At 53.2% G+C, this 12,681-nt stretch overlaps 1 protein-coding gene across 14 annotated transcripts in view; it reads right to left on the minus strand.

Moving 5' to 3' along the window:
* SIPA1L3 (signal induced proliferation associated 1 like 3) overlaps positions 1-12,681 on the minus strand; it is a 237,344-nt gene that overhangs the window by 43,129 nt on the left and 181,534 nt on the right. For 13 of the 14 annotated variants that reach the window (XR_010939121.1, XR_010939122.1, XM_067719503.1 and 10 more), the window contains 2 exons: positions 12,417-12,554; positions 3,818-3,945 (listed from right to left, as the gene is read on the minus strand). Coding sequence is in view for 12 of the 14 variants with exons in the window: in XM_067719503.1 (XP_067575604.1) it covers positions 3,818-3,945; positions 12,417-12,554 (266 nt within the window). In the remaining 2 variants the exon portion in view is untranslated. The remainder of the gene's footprint in view (positions 1-3,817; positions 3,946-12,416; positions 12,555-12,681) is intronic. The other variant, XM_067719505.1, reaches the window with a different exon arrangement.

Here is a 12,681-nt window from a genome sequence, read left to right on the forward strand (position 1 = left end):
CACAGCAGAGGGACCTGAGGCTGGGAGAGATGAGGTCACCGCCAAGGTCACACAGCCGACTCAGAACTTCTCACCAGGTCTGTCGGAGGCTGAGCTCACAACCATACACACTGCTGCCCCCAGTGCAGCCCCAGAGGGCTCTGGGCCCATGTTCCTGCTGGGGAAGGTGGGCCTGGAGGGCCAGGCACGGCACTCAGGGACACGGCAGAGAGCAGCTTGGCTGGACATTGCCAAGAGTGTCACTGCCCACGTGGCTTTCATTTGGGAACCACGGTCATGAGAGTGGGCGGGCTGGCTGCTCTGTCCACCTACTTTACCTCTACAGACGCTTTTCCTCCCTGGAAGCATCCGACACGCCCAGGAGGCTCTGGTCCCCTGGAAGTGGGCAGACCATGCCAGGAAACCACATTTCTGCAGAGAGCCAAGCCCATGGCATTCACACCCGGCCTTCTCTACCACCTATGACACCAGTGGCTCCCACACTTCTGTCTCCGGCTGGACCTCTCCCCGTAACTTCAGACTTGTATATGTGGCTCCCTCACACGCCTCCACTGGGCGTCTGCTGGGCACTTCCCACTGGACACGGCCAAAGCCAACTCCTTATCTGGCCCCAAACCTGCATCTCTCATCATCTCCATCCTTTCAGCTGCTCGGGTCAGAAACTGGTTATCATCCTTGAGCATCGGGGAATTCTAACTTTACCTCCAGAGGACCATATCCAGAACCTGCCCATCTCTCCCTCTCCACTGGCCCCACCCTGCAAGAACCTGTAGCTAGAGGGACCCTGTGAACACCCGAGTCAGATCCCATCCCTCCTGTGCTCAGAAGAACCGAGTCCCGTGGTTCTGAGTGAAGGACGGAGTCCCCACCATGCTCTCCCCGTCACCTCCCTGGCCTCATCTCTCACTTCTCCAGCCACTCGGCCTCTTTCCTGTTCAACCAACACCACACCCCCTGCTACCTCAGGGTCTTCAACCAGCTCCCTTTCCCTGGAATGTTCTCCTCCCAGTTGGCTCCTCTGCATTCTTCTAGCCTCGCCTGAAATGTGATTTGCTCAGAGACACCCTCACCCCCAGACCCCACCAAGCTCTCTAGGCACTGTGTTTGTTTCCACTTAATACTCAGCATTATTAGTGAGTATTTATTACTCGGTGCTCCTGCTATTGCCTGTCTCTCCCACCAACTGTCAGCACCAAGAAGGCAGGGGACACACCTGTCTGGCTCACACTGTATCCCTGGCACCCAGCCTGGCACATATCATTGGTGACGTGTTGAATGAATGGAGGGATGAAGGGCTAGGTTCCTGCCCCTCCTTGGCCGCCCCAGTGTCCCCTTTGCCCCTAGTCCTGCCCTTAGCAGGCCCTGATCCTGGGCCCTTCACCGGCCCTCTGAACTGGGCCCCAGTGACCTTCTGGCGCTCCTGCTTCACTCTTGACACACCTGGGTGGGTGACAGACATGGACGTGGCTGTGAGAGACGTGCTGAAAACACGGCCAGGCACGGGCCTGGGGCAGCTGGTGGCTCTGGGGCCACCTTCCTAACCTGGGTGCGCTGAGGCTTGAGGAACACTCACTCCGTGGTGAGGGACTGTGGTGTTGTCTGTGGGTGATGAGGGTTAAGGAGGGTTCTAGAACCAATAGGTCTTGGTTCAAATCTCAATGATACTACTCACCAGCAGGGACCTCTGACAAGGGACAACCTTTCTGTGCCTCATCTTCCTCGTTTCTAAAACAGGGCAGTCACGGCACCCAATCTGTCGTGTTCCTGAGATGATTAAACAGGAGGGAGTGTACAGCACCGGAAACCGTACTGCTGTCACTGCAATCACGGTCATCTGACCAGGGCTGGGCACATCCCCACATCCATCGTGGCACCTGATTCCCCCACCCTGGTCTTGAATACATTCTAAACTTTATGACAACTCCTAGACACAGACTGCCCTGATGTGTGTGTGTGCAGGGAGGGGTTAGTCAACTTATAACAAGGTCTCAAGGAAGTGAGAGGGGAGACGAGCTCTAGGGGACAGAAGAGGAAAGAAAGGAGGGACCACGGTGAGCCTCTGTGACTCCTTATTTGGGGCCCATGGTGAATGCTGGAAAAATTTCCTTCTTATTCTACACTTTGGTGTAATGACATCGCCAAGCAACGCGTTTCTCTTCTTCTCAACTGGGTGGGGTGGGGGGAAAAGGATGCAAATCTGCCTGTGCTGGAGCAAAGATCACAGACTGCGGGCAGGATCAAGCGTGCTGAGGAGAGGAGCGAACCCATGTCTGCAGGTCCCGGAGGCAGCAGCAGTGGCGGACAGTTGGGGGTTGGGGCGATCTGCTTGCCTGCAGTCCAACCGTTGTCCCTGGTTTAAGAGAACCATGGGGCGGGGGTGCTGAGGAATTCTCCAGGCCGCTAATCCTGGGGCAGGCAACCTCTCCCCTGCCCCACAGTGCCCGGGGGAGCCGGTGATGTGCTGCCATGGTCCTCCCCGCCGAGAGCTGCCTGAATACTCTCGAACACCCGCTGCGTGGACACCTCCATCTCCTGCCCCTCTGACGTCAGCGCTCTCTGACACTTCACTGATTGTCTTTCTTTTGAACCCACCCATCACCTGCTGGTTCTCACACTTCAAAGGGGCTACAACTTTGTTATGAGGAATCGTGTTTAAGACATTCTTCTAAGTAGTACATGCCCATGATTAATACTTATACATAGAAGAACAGACAGATGAGAAGATGCTCAGTCTCATCAGGCATCAGAAAAATGCAAATTAAAAACACAACATGATACTACTACGTGCCCACTAGGAAGGCTGAAATGAAAAGGCTGGTGAGGACGGAGCACATAGAGCTCTCTCTCTGTCGTTGGTGGGAGTGGTGTAAATGGTTTGGCAGTCTCTTATAAAGTTAAACGCGTGACCCGGCAATTCCACTCCTAGGTATACTCCCTGCAGAAATGTGAGTATGTGTTCATCAAAAGACAGGTATGAGGGTATTCCTGGCAGCACTATTCTAAGCAGCCCCTAACTGGAAACAATCCAAATGTCCTTCAACGTTAGACTCAAGTAAGAAATTGTGGGTCATTCAGACAATGGATATGCTACTCAGAAATGGCGTGGCTACACACAACCACGTGGCCGACCCTTACCAACGCAATACTGAGCAACAGAAGCCACACACACACACACACACACACACACACAGTGCATCCAGTGGGAGTCCACATCCCATATGCGTGAAGTTCAAAACCAGGCAAGATTAAGTCTGGTCGCGGGAAGCAAGACAGGGGTGGCCTTTGGGGATACTGATTGGGAGGGGCTGGGGCCCTCCAGGAGGCTGGCCACGTCTGTCTCTTGCCCTGGGTGTGGAACACGGGCGTGTTCACTTTGAGATACGCTATCACGCTAGATGCTCCAGATCTGGGCTCGTTTCTCAGCACAGCAGTCGAGAAGCAACACGGGAAGCTTTATGTAACGAGCAGCCTCAGAACGCTGCCGGCTCGGCTCCCCTGAGAGCACCACTTCCAGCCCTTTTCAACGACTTCCCCCGGTGGTCCCCACCTCCAAGCCGCACACACACCTGTGCCCTGGCTCCTGGCCGACAGTGTCGGCAGACCCCGTCCGCTGATGCCCTGCCCGGGTGGAGATGGATCTGGCTCACTGGTCCCTGCCGCTCTCCCGGGCGACCTCTCTAATCTTACGTGGGGCACTTACAGCGTTCTTTTGTGTTTTATCCATCACTGCCAGGAGGAGGGGTGTCACCTGTCACGCTGTGACTAAGAGGTTGTGCAGGGTGAGGCCAGGGGCACAGCTGGCCTGCGGAGACCTTACCTGGCTTCTGGCGCTCCATGGTGCTCTCCTGGCTGGTCAGGCCGCCTGAGGAGGACTCGCCGCTGGACGTCCCGTCGTGGCTGAAGTGGGGATCAAAAGACAGCAGTGGGTGTGGGGCGGCTGTGTACCTGCAGGGGAGTAAGAGGACCAAACACAGGGTGAAGGGCTGGTGTGCCAAAACCAGTGAGACTTCCTCGATGTGGGGTTTTAAATACACGGGAGGCCCCGTGCAGAGGGGAGGCTAGGTGAGGAAGCCTGGAAACGTGCTATTAACTGAGGGTCAGGAGTGAGTTCTGCACGGGAAGCATGCCAGGGAGCTGGTGGTGGCAGGGCATGTGGGCCAGGTGGGGTCCTCAAGGAAGGAGGGGGCAGAAGCCACCTGGGCAACAGCCCTACCCAGAGGCTCCTCCGGGGTCCCGTTTCTTGGCTGCGAAACGGGGTGAGCTGTCATCAGCAGCCCCCACCCCCAGGCCTGTCTTGGGCTCCCTCTATCTCTGGTGGAGGAGGGCAGGATAAGGCTGCGTTTGTAGGTATAGGAGGCCTGGAACCTGGCGGCCTGGTGATCAAACCTCCCCTCGGCCTCTTGCCCAGCCAGGTACAGTCACTCCCTTGCCCGGAGCCTCAGTTTCCCTAGTTGTCAAGAGGCAACTGCAGTAGGTCCTTCCTTGCAGGACTGAATGTCGTCCTGTGTGTCCAGAGCTTAGCCTGAGGCTGACAGGCCGGAACTGTGTATGTCTCTCTGGTGGAGGAAAGAGCTGCAGAGGAGAAGCTGTGGGCTCAGGCTTCAGAACAAGGCAGGCCTGGGCTCAACCCCAGCTCCATCCCTTACTAGCTGCGTGACCTTGGTTGGGCAAGCGCTCATCAGTTTGAGCTGCCGTTTTCCTGTCTGAAAAATGACACTTTCTGCTTCACAGGGTCGTGGAGGAATGAAATAACAAAGTTGTCTCCTAGACAGAGATTCTCTTGGAGGCTGGCCCTGCACGCCCGCAGGCAAGGGCTGAAATTTAACGGAGGGATTGGCAAAAGGTTCTCTGTGGCCTCAGGTCCCACAGACATTCTCTATGAACCCGGAGTGAATCCTGTGGGCGCCTCCCAACGTCCATTCCACCTCAGATCAGAGCCAGTCATGGCGGAAACCTTCCCCCTGCCTGGGGTTGGTTAGGGACAGGCACATGAGATGTGAGAGGATGTGAGTTATTAAGACTCCCATGAAATACTTCTGGCTCTTCACCTGGCAAGCACATGGCAGGACCACACTTCCTTGCCCCTTGAGACGGCTGGCTGGGACTGTGTGACTAGTTCTCACCAGTGAGCTGTGAGGCAGCCTGCGTCCTGAGAGGTCCAACCAGTGCTGGACCTGCGGTGTGGGTGCAAAATAAACCTTCGCTGGCTTTGGTCACTGCAATTTTCAGGCATCTGTTACCCAGCATAACCTGACTGAAATGGGGGAAGTCTGCTGAGGAGCTTTGGGGAAAAGTCTCCTTGCTCCGAAGGGAGCTGACATGGAAAGATGGCCTCTCTTCTTCACCAGGTGTTGCTGGGCTCAGAGCCGCTGTCACCCTCTCCCAACCAGCCTGAGAACAAGGCCAGTGCTGAGCGTGGAAGGGAGTAGGCACCGGGCCCTTGATGATGTTGTCGGGAGGCTGGATTAACCCTCCCTGGAGCCTGCTCTGCCTCTGAACCTTCCTTGCTGTGACATAACACATTCCTACAGCATTCTGAGTCAGCCAAGTTTTGGCTACTTGCCACCAGAAACATTCCATTGACATAAGCCCTGGACTTTGCAGGAGTCGCTGAGCCTCCATTAATCAAGCTGATACTGTGATTCCCCATCTGGCTCCTGTGCCTATACTTGCAACTTGAGAGGATGATAAACCAGGACCCCCCCAAATCCAAAAGAGGAGTTAACTGACTTCTCCAGGGTCACCCTGCCAGCCCTCAGCCAGGGCTGTCTCTGTAGAGACCACCTCTAAACCCCTGGCTTCAACGCCTCCAGGGCAGCAGAGGGGTGCTGCAGAGGTGCCCTGGACTTCCTGATATCTCATCTTGACTCACCTGCCAAGAAAATACACAGTATCCCCGCTTCTCCAGACCTTGAACTCTAATGCCTCCGGGAAAAAAAGAGTCAAAACAATAAAAAAGCAGAGGCAGGCAACCTCCTGGTAAAATGTGGCTCCAGCACAGCTGGAAACTGCAGTGTTGATGTGTTTATTCCATTGTCTCAAAATGTCCATATCGAATTCTGAGTACTGAAGGAAGACGGCAGTGGCTGGGATCAGCTAAAGGAAAGCGGAAGGTCCAAGTGGTAGATGCTGCAGGCTGCCCCCTCAGTGTCTACTCTCTGCTTCCACCTTGATAACGGAATCCCAACTGTACTGGGGGCAGCAATGTGATCGGCTAACAAACTACATTTCCCAGGCTCCCTTGCAGTCCTGGCCAATGAGATAAGAGTACTGCACGTGACTCCCAGGCAACCTCTGGAAGTGTGCGGTGGGTGCCTTTACCTCATTATCGCCTTAAGGCTGAGCAGCCACCTTAAGATCAGTAGGCCACAGGCCAAGGGTGACAGAACGTCGGCGAGGAGGAGCAGCCAAACCCAATCCCAACTTTTTTTTTTTTTTTTTTGGCTGCACTGCGTGGCTTACGGTATCTTAGTTCCCCGACCAGGGATTGAACCTGGGCCCTGGCAGTGAAAGCGCCGCATCCTAACCACTGGACCGCCGGAGAAGTCCCTTGATGGACTGTCTTTAGCTGGATATATGTTACCAGCTTCATCTCTCAGCTAACTGTCCCCAGTCAAGACAACCTGTACTTTGTCCATTTATGTAATTCTCTCACTAAAAAGCCTTCTTATTATCCCAGTGCAAACTGAATGACCTATGTTGACCATTCTTTAGGTGCTGAATATGTCCTATTTGGGGCCATTTCTATCATTACCACATCCTGGTCAAGCTGATTGGAAACTGGAACATTCCAGAATCTCACCATGCATAGCTCTGGGCAAAACTTCCCAGAAGCAGGTTTGGGCTGCCAGGATCTGGGCTTTGAACTTCCCACTCCGCCATATAGGAAAGTACCAAGACGGAACTGAACTCCTGAGGGCAGGGCTCCAGGCCTGGATGGAACGGTGGATGGGTGCGTTACAGGAGGACTGGGGAAAGGGTGCACGGACGATGCAGCCACCGCTAGCTGTCACCCCAGTCAGCATCACCTTCTTTGCCTCTGCTGGTGGCGTCCAGATTCTGCTCTGGCGGCCATCCCTCTGACACGCGACTTGTGTACATCCTGATGGTTTAAGACAGTCATGGGGGTCCAATGGGACCTTGCCAGGGGTTAGTTCAGGGGTGGGCAAGTGACCGAGTTCCTTTACTGTTAGAAACAGAGAGAAGCTCTTCCTCCTTTTTCTGCAGGGCACCGGTTTTGCCTGGGGCCACAGTAGCCCTTGGGGGTCATGAACGGAGCCAGGTCCCTGAGGGCGACCCTGTACGATTAACCAGCCCTAGACCCACCCCACCTCTGGACTTATTACATGATGATGATAAATCCCCCCGATGCTCATGCCTTCTTGAGTTAGGTATTTTGTCTGAAGTCAAATGCCGCCTAACTGATATACCGCTCTTTATGGAAGTGGCAGAGAAAAACAAAGGAAAAAAAAAAAAAGCGAGCCAGGTGGCCTCATGGGCAAATGTCTGGGGTCCACGCCAGCCCCGCAGGGTGCTGAGCTGGGTACACAATTCTGTCTTAGCGCTCTGTACTGAGTTTGGAGGTTTGCTCATGTTGCACACGAGAGTGGCAAACTCCTGAGGACGGGGACCGCATCTGCAGCTGCCGGCACAGCCCTGCGTGCAGCAGTAACAGTCAGAACCCTCACAGAGCACTTACTGTGTGCCGGGCTCAGTCCTAAGTGCTCGAGAGAGATTCCCTCCTAGAATGTCCTCAACACTGCTCAGAGGCAGACTTTTTTTTTTTTAACAGCTAATTTCTCTTTTCTTTTTTTTGGGCCTTGCTGTGTGGCATGAGGGATCCTAGTTCCCTGACCAGGAATGGAACTTGTGCCCCCTGCAGTGGAAGTGCAGAGCCCTAACCATTGGACCACCAAGGGCAGACGTTTTACATGTGAGCAAACTGAGGGGCAGAGAGGTGAAGCCCATTCTCACATGGCTGATGAGGTGCAGGCCATCTTGCCCTTCTGTCTCAGTAAATCTAAAATGGGCCACAGGACAGGTTCTGTCTATGAGGGCCTTCGAGCTCCAAAAAGCCTGATGAATTTGGCAAGTTGCAGGCCCGCTGGAGAAGACAGCAGGAGACACAGGAGTCCTGAGGGGGGAATGTCCGCGGCTGGGCTGGAATGTCTGGCTTGGGTCACACAGGCTCCAGGATGTCAACTGTGCGGCAGGAAAAGGGGGAAAGGAGCTGGGGCCAAAGGCCACTGGGGCAGCCTGACTTGTTCCCGGGCCTCTTATCGCCGGCTGGTGACTGGCCATGAGACACACTTTTGGGGGTTTAGGGGCTGAGGTGTGCTAGGAATGGTTGGCAAAATTTGGAACTTAGCTGTTGACAGAGATAAAAATTGCTGAGACCTAGGCCACAGAGAGCCGAGTCAGGCTCCATTGGTGCCCTGGGAAGAGAGGGGTGGGCTGGGAAGAGTTGGAATCCAAGGGAAAAGTGAGAGTTTTTCACTTGCCAATGCCAGAAAGCCTGAAACACAAAATCACAGCCATCAAGTGTCACTGTGGGGTGGGGACTCCAGTAAGGACCATGCATGTCACCCTGATTTGGAGGATGCGCTCAGAGTCTCGTGGGCAGGCAGGACAGCTCTGGGTCAGAGTCGGTCCCTTGGAATCACATAGGCCTGGGTTCCTGGAAAAGTGATCTTGGCCAACCTTGGCCAAGTGGATTCACCTTGTTGAGCCTCAGTTTTCCCTTTCCCTCTGTAAAATGGGACACGCTGCCCACCTCATAGAATTGCTGGAAGCACGCGTTGAGATCATGCGGGTAGCTCAGTGGAACAGTCTAGAGATTACAGAAATAGACTCACACAAATGTGCCCAATTAATTTCCCCTTCCAATGAATTTTTGCTTTAAGAAGCAAAAGCAATACACTGGAGGAGGGAGAGCCTTTTCCATAAATGGTACTGGACATCGGCAGGCAAAAAAAGGAACCTCAACCTAAACCTTTCACCTTAGGCAAAAACTAGCTTTGAAAAACTCAAAGTGGATCATGAACTTAAATGTAAAATAGAAAACAATTAAAACTTCTAGGAAGGGAATTCCCTGGCGGTCCAGTGGTTGGGATTCCGCGCTTCCATTGCAGGGGGCACGGGTTTGATCCCTGGTCGGGGAACTAAGATCCTGCATGCTGCACAGCATGGCAAAAAAAAAAAAAAAAAAGGAAAAACTTCTAGGAAAAAAAATCTTCAGGACTCAGGACTAGGCAGAGCTCTAAGATTTAACACCAGAAGCATATGATCCATAACAGGAAAACAATGATAATTTGGAGCTCGTCAAAATTAAAAACTTTTGTGAAAGACCCTGTTATGAAGATGAAAAGACAAACTAATGACTGGGAGAAAATATTTGCAAACCACAAAGCTAACAAAGGACTTGTATCTAGAATATATAAACATTGAAAAACAAAGATGTTCAACATCATTAGCCGTTAGAGAAATGCAAATTAAAACCACAATGAGGGCTTCCCAGGTGGCACAGTGGTTAAGAATCTGCCTGCCAATGCAGGGGACACGGGTTCGAGCCCGGGTCCGGGAAGATGCCACGTGCTGCGAAGCAACTAAGCCCATGCGCCACAACTACTGAGTCTGCGCTCTAGAGCCCGCGAGCCACAACTACTGAGCCTGCGTGCCACAACTACTGAAGCCTGTGCGCCTAGAGCCCGTGCTCCGCAACAAGAGAAGCCAATGCAATGAGCAGCCCGCACACCGCAACGAAGAGTAGCCCCCGCTCATTGCAACTACAGAAAGCCCACACTCAGCAATGAAGATCCGTCGCAGCCAAAAACAAAACAGACAAAAAAACCCCACAATGAGATACCATCACACACCTATGAGAATAGCTGCAACGAAAAACGGTGATGACACCAGAGAGCGACAAGGATGTGGAGAAATCGGATGACTCATACCTTGCCAGTGGGAATGGACAATGGTACAACCACTCTGGAAAACAGTTCGGCAGCTCTTTTTAAAACTAAAAATGGACTTACCACAAAGTAAGCAATTGTATTCTCTTTTCTTCCTAAACACTTCTCTACACATAACACAGAATGGTCAGCATACCCCTTCACAGAAATAACAATGTTCTCAACTCCTTGAGTAAATAGCACTCTTAGAAACATCTCTCGCCCACGGCCCGGAGCTTTACTGAGGTGTAACTGACAAATAAAACTGCAATATATTTAAAGTGTACAGAGTAATGAATTATGTATACATTGTGAAATGATTACCACAATTGAGTTAATTATCTCTCATAGTTATCTTGTTTTGGGTGAGAATGCTTAAGATCTACTCTTTTAGCAGATTTTAAGTGTACAGTACAGAATTATTAACTACAGCCACCATGCTACACGTTAAATCCTCAGAACTTATTCATCTCATAACCCAAAGTTTGTGCCCTTTGACCAATATCGCTCCATTTCCCCCACCCCCAGGCAACCACCATTCTACTCTGTTTCTTTGAGTTCAACTTTTTTTTCCTCCTGCATTCCACACCATTCTGCTTACTCAGATCTGTAGCCTTTGCTGTCTGGAATGACCTTCTCCCTCTTCTCTGTGGCAAACTCCTATTAATTTCTCAAAGCCTTATTCAAATGCCACTTCCTCCTGGCAGCCAGCCTAGACCTGACGCTGGGCTGAGCTCCCTCCTCTGAGGCCTGAGTCTATTAGAGCTCTCATCAGAGTGCACAACCCTTCTAAGACCCTCTCTCCACCACAGCAGCACTGACAACAGGAACCCCTGGGGTAAGTGAGTATCTCAAATATTTCTTCTGACACCTGGCACATGGAAGGCTCTGGGGATCCTTTGCTGATGAAAGCTGAATGGTGGCCACTAGAAGATGAAAGACTGAGTATGTTTCCCCCAGTTTTACAACAGAGGCTTAGAATCAAACGATGTTTAGTGTGGTGGCTCTCAAAGTGTGTTCCCTGGACCAGCAGCCTTGGTATCGCATGCTCTACCCCAGTCCTACCAAGCTGGAAACTCAGGGGTAAGACCAGTAATCTGTACTTTAACAAGCCCTCCCTCCGGGTGATTCGGAAGCTCACTATTTAAACCAACTCACTCACTCAATCCATTTTCATCAAATATATACCAAGGATCTACCATGTGCCAGACCCTGTGCTGTGTGATGGTAATAATATTATACAAAACGACCTGGAAAGGTATCGTATCTTGGAGAGCAGGCTTGTTCGTGCACACACACGTGAGTATGCATGCACATGTGTGTGTGCACACACGCTTAACTGGGCTAACAGAACGGAGAGCGCTCAAGGCCATGGTCAGGAAATACACATGAAGCCAAGGGCACAGGGGCAGCACGTCACCTAGTGTGGGGGGAGGTGCAGGGAAGCCTTCCTGGAGGAGGAGAAGCAGCACCCACACTGGGGTCTGTGGAGTGGGTGGGGGTGAAGCTCATGAAGAATTTCCATGGGGAGGATTCTGAAATGCACACAGCCTGCCTAGGAAATCAGAAGTGGCCAGGGCGGCTCACGTGCAGGGCACTGCACAAGGCTGGAGAGGCGGGTGCGTCCCAGTGGCCAGAGTGAGGCATGGAGGCTGTGTCCTGAGGGCTCCGGGACACAAGGAGGGTTTGGAGTAGGGGACAGACATGGCCAGATATGCAAAGACCTCCCAGTTACTGAGTGGGGGGTGGACCAGAGGAGGTGGCACAGAGGCTGGGGGCTCAGGGAGGTGGCCAGGGTGGGGCACTGGGGAAAGGAGAAGGGGGCGGAGATGCTCAGGAGGTGGAAGGGGTGGACCGCAGTAGAGGGGAGGGGGGGAAGGGACACATCCAGGATGAGGTGCACGGCTCTGGCCTGAAGACAGGGCAGTGGTGGGGCTGACCCTCAGACAGGGACCCTGGAGGAGGAAGGTTATAGGGCACCAGGGCTGAAGGCTGCTGGAGAGCAAGCTAGAGAGCTTGGGTGTATCCCGAGGGCGCTGGGGAGCCAGGGAGGAGCTGGGAGGATCCCTCAGGCTGCCAGACTGGAGAAGGGGACAGGACTGAAGCCCGACAGGCCATGAAAACTGGGTAATGCTGGTGGCCTGGTCCTGGGGCGCACAGGCTGGAGTCAGATGAATGCTTGTTCTGGAGGGCGCCTGCTGTTGCTCAGACAAGTGATTCAGGTGTCAGGAAAACGGCAATGGAAATGCTGCTGCAAGGACAGGCACAGCAAGTCCTGCCCAGGCCGGCTTGGCCCTGCATCTTAACACACACAGCCCACCCTCCTGGAGGTCCTCTGATGACCTTCAGGGGTCCAGAAGCCCCATAAAATGGCAAATAAACCTGTGGGGTAAGTGCATTTCCTGAGGAAGAAGGATTCTGGCTTTCACCAGCTTCCTTAACTGAAAAGAGCGAAGAGACTCCGACCTTTCTGGGGATGGCTTGTATCTTGCGTAGGTGGCCGAGCCGGGGGTGGAGAAGCTCCCAGAAGGCTGTCGGTAGGGAGGGACTTTGTCGACCCCTGCTGGTGATGCTGTGTAAGGGGTTTCTGGGAAGCTGACGGGCCTGGAACAGAGATAGGAGGGAGGAAGGCAGTGGGGGTGAGCGGGGAGGATACCCCTGCCCTCCGAGGAGCGACAGCCACACCTCTCCCTAGGCCCAACCACATCCCATCTGATTCACCTGCTATCCT

This window comes from Pseudorca crassidens, chromosome 20 (assembly GCF_039906515.1).
Source record: "Pseudorca crassidens isolate mPseCra1 chromosome 20, mPseCra1.hap1, whole genome shotgun sequence".
Classification (NCBI taxonomy): Eukaryota; Metazoa; Chordata; class Mammalia; order Artiodactyla; family Delphinidae; genus Pseudorca; species Pseudorca crassidens.